The 11570-nt window shown below is 41.8% G+C and overlaps 1 protein-coding gene across 1 annotated transcript; it reads right to left on the reverse strand.

The window, feature by feature from the left end:
• Positions 1-845: 845 nt before the first annotated feature.
• TTC9C (tetratricopeptide repeat domain 9C) lies at positions 846-11195 on the reverse strand. The gene is made up of 4 exons (XM_082270737.1): positions 11041-11195; positions 4916-5162; positions 4653-4835; positions 846-975 (listed from the first exon to the last, which is right to left on the reverse strand). The coding sequence occupies exons 1-4, from the start codon at positions 11050-11052 to the stop codon at positions 878-880; spliced, it is 540 nt and encodes a 179-aa protein (XP_082126863.1). The 5' UTR covers positions 11053-11195; the 3' UTR covers positions 846-877.
• Positions 11196-11570: the final 375 nt, after the last annotated feature.

The following is an 11570-nucleotide window of genomic DNA, read 5'->3' on the forward strand; positions in this document are numbered from 1 at the left end:
ATCTTTTTTCCTTGTGTAATGACAAGAAAAGGGAAAAAAAAAGATCAAAATAATGTAGATAGCTGAAAAGAGAATGTATTCCCAAACATTTGTGACGAGGTGAGGTCCTTGTTATAAACTGACTTTAGTGAGGCCATAAAAAACATTTTTTCATGTTAGCAAAATAATCATATAGACTTCTGCAAAAGAAAAATCTATTACAACTATTGCTTTTCAGAATTCATTTTCTATTCCATCTTTTCATGCACAGGACAGAGACAACTGAGAACAATTCAATTAGCAAACATGGCTAAACATTTTTGTAAGATACAGAGAAAAAAAAAAATGTGGCTTCATTGCTGTAAGTTGAGATTTTGACATTTTGTGCAATAGTCTCAAATGTACAGGCCTATGAAATTATTTCAAATAAATTAAGGTGTAAGCAGAATTTTTCCCCATTTGATCCAAAGGCTAGAATTCATTCATTTTGATGTAGTAAAGCAACAATTTGCTATATTTTACTTAGCACATATCTCCTGCACTGTTGCCCTCACCTCCTATTACATATCATAGACAGTATGTTCCACAATACTATAAAATGGTCTTGCTTGCTTGAGATGTAATGTTCTTCCTGTTCTGTATGTTAAGGGTTATCAAGTTAGCTGAACAACTGCTGTTACCTTACATTCTTATGTAACATGTCTTAGAATGATTGACCCCGTCACCAATTTACTTTTGGCAAATTAGGATGAAATTCGTGAACTGCACATCATTTGGATACACTGCAAAACTGTAGGAGAATGTCCATTTTGTACATATAGAGATTGCTGCCATGAAATATATGCATCTTGTTTTGTTTTGTTTTAGGAGAAATAATTCATTAGCTCTGTGGCGAAGATTACTTGTCAAACATTCCTTGGTATCTTTGTTTTTCTTTTTCTTTGGAAGCACTAAGGGCAGCGTCTGTCAGTTGTATATATTGTCTGATGTTAGCATCTGGATTAGAAAAAAAAAAGAAAGAAAACACTGTTCTAGAATATTTATTTTACACAATAAATTTAGTAAGGATTCAAATCAATTACCCAATCAAACGAAAATCCCTGTATGTATAAGCAGCAGTATAGCTACAGTAAGACCATATACAGAGTTTTAAAATGGACCTCTTAGTTTAGTCTTCACCAGATGCTTTGCAGCCACTTTCTATCTACCCTGGCTCAGGACGGGGCTCTTAATGGCTGCAACTACATTACATGCCTGTGCAATGAGTGTTAACGCAGCGTCTAATAGTTTACACTAGAAGCATTCAGTATGTGACAGGGTGATGAAGCAGAAAGGATATTGGGGGACAAGTACTGAGTGTTTTTATCCAATAAAAAGAAGTGCCTGAACAATTCCAATGAAGTGGAGGGAAAATGATAAATGGTTTTCCAAATTTTTTACAAATACATTTCTAAAAAGTGGGGCGTGCATTTGTATTCAGTCACTTTGTAGAACCACCTTTCCCTGCAATTACAGCTGCAAGTCTTTATGTGTATGTCTCTACCAGCTTTGCACATCTAGAGAGTGAAATTCCGCCCCAGTCTTAAGTCTTTTTTCAGACTAACAGATTTTCTTCTAAGATTGCCCTGTATTTGGCTCCATCTTCCCATGAACTCTAACCAGCTTCCCTGTCTGTGCTGAAGAAAAGCATCCCCACAACATGATGCTGCCACCACCATATCTCACGCTGGGGATGGTGTGTTCAGGGTTATGTGCAGTGTTCGTTTTCCACCACACATAGCGTTTTGCTTTTAGTCTCATCTGACCAGAGCACCTTCTTCCACATGTTTGCTGTGTCCCCCACATGGCTTCTTAAAAACTGAAAATGGGACTTCCTATGGCTTTCTTCTTGCCACTCTTCCATAAAGGCCAGATTTGTAGAGTGCATGACTAATAGCTGTCCTGTGGACAGATTCGCTCACCTGAGCTGTGGATCTCTGCAGCTCCTCCAGAGTTACCATAAGCCTCTAATGGGCCATACACACTATAAGATATTCTGAAGACCTTTTTCTTTAGAATTACCAAAACCATATAATATGAGGTCAAACCTAAACACTTTCAATTTGTATACAATCTGGCAGGCCCTTGCACTACATAGAAAAGGTAAATCTGAAGGAAATCCAACCACAAAAGTTGTATAGTGTGTATCCAGCTTTAGCTGCTTCTCTGATTAATGCTCTCCTTGTCCAGCCAGTCAGTTTAGGTGGATGGCCATGTCTTGGTAGGTTTTCAGTTGTGCCACACTCTTTCCATTTTCGGATGATAGATTAAACAGTGCTCTGTGAGATGTTCAAAGCTTGGGATATTTATTTATAGCCTAACCCTGATCTGTGTGCTCTGTTCCTTGGCCTTCATGATGCTGTTTGTTCACTAAGGCTCTCTTAAAAAAAAAAAAAAAAAAAAAAAAAACAACCTCTGGGGGCTTTTACAGAACAGCTGTATTTATACTGAGGTTAAATTACAGACAGGTGGACTTCATTTACTAATTAGGTGACTTCTGAAGGCAATTGGTGCCACTAAATCTTAGTTAGGGGTATCAGAGAAAATAGAAATAGAAAAAGAAATGTATTATTTTCCTTCCACTTCACAATTACGTGCCACTTTGTGTTGGTCTATCACATAAAATCCATTTATGTTTTTTGACTGTAACATGACAATGTGTGGAAAATTTCAAAGGGTATGAATACTTTTTCAAGGCACTCTATGCATATACCCTACCTGTGGAAACCTTCTAGAAGCTGGAAATGACTGTAGTAGACACCGTTACTCCAGTGATCTTTACTTGCTTCTGGATCTTGTGCCGACTGGCTTCGCTGCTGCATTGTGAACACAGAAAGTCAGCACAGGAGTCTTTCAGAGACCGCTTTGCATTTTCTCAATGAATGCAAAGCTTTCTCTGACTGGACGAGGCAGTGCAGTGACATCACACTCTCTACCTTGTCTAATCAGAGAATGTTTTGCATTCACTGAGTAAATGCAAAACATTCTGTTACTGGACCCCATGCTGAGTGGCCGACCCCCTGTGTCCAGAATGCAGCTAAGCAGCGACTCAGCACAGGACCCAGAAGCAAGTGGAGATCACTGTAGTAGGGGTGTCTACTATAGTGATCCCACAGGTATGGTATTAGTACAGTTATATTGGTCCATGCTGGACCAATGTAACCATGCTTAAAATCTTGGGTGAAAGTTGTGCCTTATGTTAAAACATTGATAAATAGACCCAGCTGGTAATTTTGTATGCACTGGTTGCACTTCAATACAAAGCACTAAAATTATCATAACTAAAAAAATAACATACAGTGCTGCAATAGGATGATTGGGGAACTGCAGATGTAGCGGCCATTCTGTTTGAGTAATTTTTTGCTCCTGCTAAATAGTCAAAAGACTACGCAGTATCAGCATCATGCTTACAACAATAAAGGATTAGGGGGGAAGAATGCAGAGGTAACAAAAAATTTGGTTCATCAGCTTTTATCCTTAACGTTATTCTGCAAGAAGATCATGGATGTAAATGAAAATCTGCAGTGAAATCTGAAATAAAACAAGAATATGTTTTTTTTCCTGTTGAAGATATTCCCTCATATACTGTCTGGTGAAACCATGGTTACATGACAGAGGGAAATCTTTATAATAGAGATTCAGATAGCAGTAAACACCTGACAAAAGGTTATAACCGTTCTGCACTCTAACTAAACCTAATAAAAAGTTTTGGCTGGAGTTACGCTTTAACCACTTCCTGACCGCCCACTGTATATACTGTGGCAGGGTGGCCCGGATATGCAAAATCACGTACATCTACATGATTTTGGGCAGGGGTTTTCGGGGGAGAATGCGCTGCTGCACCCGCTGTGATTCCGCCAATCGTTCGGCAGAATGACAGAACAGCGGTCTACCTATGTAAACAAGGCAGACCGCTGTTCTGTCACAGAGGAAGAAAGATCTTGTGTTTCAGCCAAGCTAAACCACAGATCTCTTTTCTTCAAGTAAATCCAGTCCCTCTACAGTTGGAAAGCACTCACTAGGAGCACAGTTAACCCCTTGATCACCCCTAGTGTTAACCTCTTTCCTGCCAGTGTCATTTATACAGTAACAGTGCATATATTTAGCACTGATCACTGTCCTTTTGTCACTGGTCCCCAAAAAGTGTCATTTCGTGTCAGATTTGTCCACCGCAATGTGGCAGTCCCGTTTAAAATCAGTGATCGCAGCCATTACTAGTAAAAACATTAAAAAATAAAAATTTAAAAAAAGTCCTTAAATGTATCCCATAGTTTGTAGACTATAACTTTTGTGCAAACCAATCAATATACACTTATTAGGATTTTTTTTTACCAAAAATATGTAGCAGAATACATATTGTCCTAAATTGATGAAAAGATTTGATTTTTTACATTTTTTTTTATTGGGAATGTTTATAGCAGAAAGTAAAAAATATTGTGTTTTTTTGTTTATAGCGCAAAAAATAAAAACCGCAGAGGTGATCAAATACCACCAAAAGAAAGCTCTATTTGTGGGGGAGAAAGCCAATAATTTTATTGGCCTGGTCAATAAGGGGGTAAAACCTTCCGGAGCTGAAGTGGATAACTAGCAGTCAGGAATGATACAATAAGACTATACTGGTATGTAATACTCACCTTTAGGTTGCTTAGAGGCAGCTTGTGTCAGATAGCTGTGAGCTGTAGCATAGTCACAAAGGTGATAGCAGGATACTCCAGCACGGTACAATGCCTTAACATTAAGGGGCTGCAGTTTAAGAACCTGCAAACTGCACTCATATACACGCTCATATCGTGGTTGCTGAGTCTGTAGGAGACATGCTAAAAAACACAAAAGGAGTGCTTTAGTGATAAAAGAAACTAAGTTTTACACAGCTGTAGACATACATTTAACCTTGTACCTGCTAAATTATTATAACAGTCTGCCTGAAGGGATTGTAGAGTTTCCAACTGCTGTGGTGTGAGGCTGACAGAAGCAGGGCCCAGTCCACATAGGGGGTTAACCAAATTAGGGTCTATGCTGCGGAGCTGCAAAAGAGCACGATGGTACAGCTTCATAGCTTCTCGCCAACGATGGTCAGAATAGCAAGCATTGCCCTGAGTCTTAAAAGAGACTGCCAGCTGAAGCCGCAGTTCAACGTCTCCATCCTACACAAAGGAGTGGGGAAAAAAAAGGGGTTAATCTTCAGCATACATTTACTACTAAGGCAATTGCAATAAACAAGTTAAATTGTTTGAGCAAAAGACTTCTAAAAGATATGTCTGCCAATTGGGAAAAGCTCCTTCATTCCTGCAGATCGGGGCATCCAATGCCAGTATTACTAAATCTCTTAAAAGCCTTGTTCACTCAGGCTTATGCTTGTACGAGAGCAGTGTGTACAGCAAGCTTTTGAAACGCATTTGCAGAGCTTTCGGCAAGCTTTGTTAAAGCATTTAACCCTTTCACCACTAAAAGTATTCCCCCTATTTTATTGCACATTTCAGGCCAGAAAGCAGAGACTCTGTATAATAAAATAAGGAAGTTGCAATTTTTTTTTTTTTTTTTTTATCTCACAAGATAATTGTGCTACTGTTTATCACATATAAAACTGAAGCAAAATACACTCAATTTAATATAATACCATTTTTTTTGATAGCATAAAAGATAAGGTTGAGTCGAGTAAATAGATATCAAACATATCAAGCTTCCATTGTGTATATCCATGTAACAGCGAAAACTATGGTACTCAAAACTGTCCATAGGCAACACTTTAAAATCCTTTACATCTCATTAATTTAGAGCAAACAAATGATGGCTGTAGAATTATTGCTCTCACTTCAGGGTGCGTAGCCACAATAAATATATTGATTATAATTGTCAAATTTGTATGTACCCGATGCGTACATTGGTATGTGACGGCAGAGAGCATGTGCATTCATATATGTGGAGGCGGATGGCCTTTAAAATTTTGTAAGGGTATTTTTTTTTTCTTTTGCACAGGCAAAAGGTACATAGTCAGTGAGAGTAACTATCGGTATGTACCCCATGATCACTGTGAGCAATTGCAGCATCACAATGGTTGCTACTCACAGAGAAAAGAGCCTCCCTAGCAGCAGTGCATTGCAGTAACTAACAGGTAACAAAATCCACCCCCTAATGTCATTCTCCCCTCTACAGTATATGTCAGCCCCATTTTATCTCTGATTTGACCTGTATATTAACGCCTTACCTCTATACATTAACCTTTTCAGCGCCATCTTTCCATTGTATGTGACCTGTACATTAACCTCTTGACCTCCTGATCACTCTGTGCATGACCTGTACATTTAAAGTGTCAATAACCCCCAAAAATTCTTAGTTTATACAGTATGGTATTAAAAAGAGGTTCTATACTTGTGTTCACATGCTTGCTATCATTCATCTGTTTTTTTTTTTTTTTTTTTTTAATAAATACCTGGAATATCCTGCGGTTTCCATACACTGCCATATTGTCAATGGCAACACAATCACAGCTGAACCTCTGGCCACGGCGTTGCCACTCTTAGTGCACATGCTTCAACATTTGTCTTTTAGTAAGCCATTGATTTCCTGATTTATCCTCTTGAAGGTGCCCCACATCAATGGCAATTTTGACAGCAAATATCGATTTAGTTTTAGTCTTTTGACTAAAATGCCATTTTAGTTTGAGTCCCATTTTAGTCATCTGCAATGGTTTTAGTTTGTCGACTAAATCTGCAGTACATTTTAGTCAACTAAAATCGAATGGGTTTAGTTAAATTGTAATGCATTATTTAAGCATTTCTCTAGAATTTCCAAACTTAAGCCTCGTACACACGCAATGATCGTTGGCCGACCGATCGGCCGTCTTTTGTCCAGTGTTGTTGTGTTGGTTGAAATGTGCTCTAGACTGCACACGAATTTTCTCGGCCAACAACAACCAACTTCAGAAGTGATGTCATGTGCTGATTAACTTTCCGTGTGTTTTTTCTTCTGTGAGCATGCCCAGTCTTGCTCATCTGAGGTTTGTCTGTCGAAATCTGTACTGACTGACGGAAAATCGGCCGTTCTGTTGACGGCCAACAAAAATTTTATAGCATGCACACCAGACTTTCTTCGGCCGAAAAGTCGCAGTCGGTTGTCGGAAGCATCATACTAACAAGCCGACAATCGGCCGATCGGACGTTGGCCGAAAATTCACGGCCAACAATCGGTGCGTGTGTACGAGGCATTATTCTATACCCCTGGAGTAAAAAATTCAAATAGATTATTATTTATGGTATTAAGGTTTGAACAAACCCACAGATACAGGTTTAGCCTCTCTGGATGGTCTGAGGAGCCCTGTAATGCTGCACAGTGCTTTGGATGGTGGTCCGAGGAGCCCTGAAATGCACACTGTGCTCTGGACGGTGGTCTGAGAGGGCTGTAATGTTGCACAGTACCAAGGGCGGCCCATCGACTGAGGGCGCCGCCCCCCATCCATGTGTCCGGCCCCCTAATCTACATGCAGGGCGCCGGACGCATGGATTCATATGGGTTTTTTTTTTGAAGCACATGATTAGAGCCAGAGGCTCTAATAGGCTTCAAAAAAGGGTGGGCTCAGGGCGCAGAGCACGAAGCTAGGCATCTACTATGTGAAACGCGTAACGTCATTCACCAACGGACGCTGGCCAGTAGATCCCTGTACCGGCAGGAGCAAACACAGACAGCGGCGCACTGTCTCTGCCGCCGCCGCCACAAGCGGATCCCAGGAGCCCCTCCTTTACAAAGTGCAAGCCAAGCGCTGCGCAAACTGTCTGCACTATATAAATCCTGTATAATAATAATAAGGGAACCAGAAAATATGCACACTTAAGCAGTGATCCATCCACTTCCTCTAGCCCTCACACAGGTATTTTTTTCAGCAGGATCTGGAGCCATCCGGAAAGTGTTACAAGGTTTAAGTTATTGTGTGTTTCACCCAATTACAATGGGTCGATTCGCTTTCCCAGGAATTTTTTGGAATCATTTTTTTACTTTTGATTCTACTGATCCTCCTTTCTGGCTTATACTTTCAGGAATATTTTGCCAGGATGCAATGGCTGCTTTAGAGGGATCCTCATACTATTAGTATAGTGGACTGACTTTCTTTTCCTGTGATTTTTTTGTCTATAGTTAAGCAGTGTACACATTTGCTCGAGCCACCAGGGGCCTGGCACTGTCACTAATTTCCCCTTGATATTCCCATATACCTCACTTTATACACGGTAAACCTACCTGGCGATTTGCTTGTGGGAATTTTTTGACAGTGCCATTCCTCACCTGACATCTGGATGATCAATTGCTACCCATACTTTTAAACTGTTTTTGTTTTGTTACCCCAATCTGGGTCACTATTGTCTCTCATTGTTTGCACTCTAAAATATCACTGTACCTGTCTGGCTGACATCTTGTTGCATGTGTTGACAAATATACCAGAATAAAACACATTTTTTTGGATTATATATCGCCCTGTGGTTTCATTAGTCTATCCCCATAAGGCTCTCTTTTGTCTTTACTGGTCCCTTCCAGTATATTTTTTTATGCACTGCGCCCCAAGCCTACCAAGTTGAGTGACAATAGCAAATGAATATTCGCTATTATCACACTGATTCTCCTCCTGGCCAATCAGGATGCGGGTCCTGAGACTCGTTTCCCGATTGCTCCAAAAGGAGAAGCCATGCCATTGGCCGAGAAGGGAGGAGATGCTGGAGACTGAGTGAGGCCAAGCTGCCGCCGCCAAGACACAAGAGACCGAGTGAGGAGGAAGCCACCGCCACTGACTGCCCTCCACATGTCCAGGGTGAGTGAGCCGGTGACCTATGTGTGGTCTGGTGGGGGTAGTGTGTGGTCTGTCTGCCACCCCCCCAGGCCCATGGAGCGCCAGCCACCACTGCACAGTACTCTGATCAGAGGTCTTGGGAGGCTTGTAATGCACAGTGCTCTGGACAGTGGTGTGAGAGGCCTGTAATTCTGCACAGTGCTCTGGATGGTGGTCAGAGGGGAGGCCTGTAGAGCTGCACAGTGCTGGATGGTGGTCTTAGGGAAGGCCTGTAATGCACACAGTGCTCTGTAATGAAAAACATTCAGTGCTCTGCTCTGGATAGCCATGAGTCAGGACTCATCAGGAGGCCTGTAATGCACAGTACTGCTCTGGACAGTCATTTGAGGAGGCCTGCGATTCTGCAGAGCTAACTGCTAATCATTGTGCTCTGTGGAAGATGCAAGTTCACGAAGGAAAACGTCCCTTCTTCACATTTTCATTTCGTTTGTTAACAAAAAAGGAATTGATTTTCATCATGGACAAACAGAGGTTGATTCTCCCTAACAGGGGCACAGACAGTAATAAAAAAAAACATGGCAAATGTTCCATCTCCACGCTATCCAAACACACAAAAAAAAAAATTTTGCCTTTAGTTCCACTTTCATGCCCCCCCGCCTTTTATTTATTTATTTTTTTAGGGGGGGGGGGGGGGTGCAGGTACTGAGTTTGGACAGGAACCCGCTTCCACTTATGATCAGGTCACCGCAGCCTCCGTACCCGCAACCTTCTAGGACAAGTCACATTTGTTTGTCTACAGCATTTTTAAGTAAGTCATTTTTTTTGCTTTTGCTCCCAGGGCTAAGATCGCTTCAAGGCGGAACTTTTCCCATGACAACTTCATAAAAAAAATCATGTTCTTTAGCAAGGAACACACATTCCACATTAATAATTATGCTCCCAAAATTAGTGTGTGCTGTAAATTGCCTCCAGCATTGTGCGTGTTTCTTGAAGCCTCTAAACCAGGGCTCGACAAACCCCGGGCGCCAGGTCGCATTTGCGACTAGAATTAGGGACCTGGCGCCTGGGGTGCCCTGTCCCTTTTGCGCCCCCACCTCCTCCCCGAGTGCACGGACTTCCGCGCCGTCTGAAAATTGAGTCCCTGGCTGTTCGGCCTTCTTCTGTGAGAAGAGAGAGGCACGAAGATAAAAAAAAAAAAAAAAAAAAAAAAAAAAAAAAAACCTTCTGCCTTTACAACTCCTTTAAAAACAAAAGAAAAAATCATCACTCCGGTCCTCCAAGCGCAAAGAGCCTAGTGGGGGCCATCTTGTCCTCACTTGACTTCCTGCCTATCCATCCAATGAAGTGGAACCATCAGTAAACCTGGTGTTCTGCCGAAAACACCAATCACGTCACTACCGGTGACTGTACATCATGAATAATTGGAGATTTCAACAACTTGGTGTTTTCACAGAAAAGGCAGCAGACACGCTATAATGTGTGGACATTCTCCTGTACACGCTATAATGAGTGCACATTGTTCACCCACTAATAACCAAAAACATGGCCGCCTCCAAGGTGGCGACAACTAGCGGGCGGACTAACAAGGTTTACTCATAGCATGTACTGGAGTGTAAAGGCTGCCGGTGTTCTGTAAAAACACCAAGTGGTGGAAATCTCCAATTATTCCTGGTGTACAATCACCGGAAGGAACGTCTGAATTCTCTGCAATTTAGATGTTTTTTGCAGAATACTGGAAAGGATGGGGAGGGGCATCTCTCCCGCTGCCTCTAAAAGGGATCCGTGGCGAATCCACCGCTGAAATCACTTTTAGCAGACGCAGAATCACCCGCAGTAAAAAAAAGGATACCAGTTAGCTGCTGCCATAACCTGAGCATTTAAAAGTCAAAGTATATATATATATATATATGACAGTCAGTGATCCAGAAACGGAAAGCCTGATTGGCTACTATGAGCAAGGTCTAACCATTTTATGAGTTGAGCATCTTTAGACAAGGAATGCCTTGGCACTGATCACATGACTGCCTATGGCAGGAAGCCTGGATTCTCAGAATGACAACCCTGGCAGGTTCACCTGCAGCTTTCCTTATAATGGTGTAATTGTATCTTCATGCAGCACACAGAGCTGGCCTGCTGTATAAAGACACACGGGGGGGAGCAGTGATGTGCTGTGATTATATAGGAGATGGCCTGTAAAAGGCACAGACTGCTCACCACACACAATACCTCAATCCTCTCCACACACAAACCTGCTCAGCCATCCCGGTCTCAGTGACCCATGCTGCTTCAGCGCAGCTCGCTTTCACCAGCACGTCACGTGACCCAAACTTTCAATAACTTTATTCACACCGGCCAAAGATGAGAAAAGCTCCAGATTACATATGGCGGTGTCGTCTTCTCACGAATAGGACTACACACTTCCGGCCTAAAGCCGTCCTTTTCTCCATCAGTCACAAACGACTGTACAGCGGCCTTTTAAAAAAATAAACAAAAAAAGCAGGTCTGCTAAAAAGGAGAGAGAAGGGCCAATAGGAACCTTTTTTTTTGTAAACACACAACCCTTAGGACATTGTAAACGATATAACATTGCACCCGGTGAATAAAGGAGAGCCGCGCACATAGGCTTAGTTGGAAGATACCACATAAGGCCAGCAGCCAATCACAGAGTACAGCATCATGGCTTATTCTCCGACAAGCAATGAGAAAAAGGCGGGAGCCCGTCACCTGACTTAGAGCTACCAATGAACACCCAGTTACTTCCTGTCCAATCCGAGTTTGA

This window comes from Pelophylax lessonae (assembly GCF_965119305.1).
Source record: "Pelophylax lessonae genome assembly, chromosome: 10".
Taxonomy (NCBI): domain Eukaryota; kingdom Metazoa; phylum Chordata; class Amphibia; order Anura; family Ranidae; genus Pelophylax; species Pelophylax lessonae.

Excerpts from the sequence above, each read along its gene's own strand:
- TTC9C (XM_082270737.1), bottom strand. Across the intron at positions 4,836-4,915 it reads CTGTTATAATAATTTAGCAG|CATGTCTCCTACAGACTCAG; the intron begins GTACAAGGTTAA and ends TGTGTTTTTTAG. Across the intron at positions 976-4,652 it reads TGCCTCTAAGCAACCTAAAG|ATGCTAACATCAGACAATAT; the intron begins GTGAGTATTACA and ends TTTCTAATCCAG.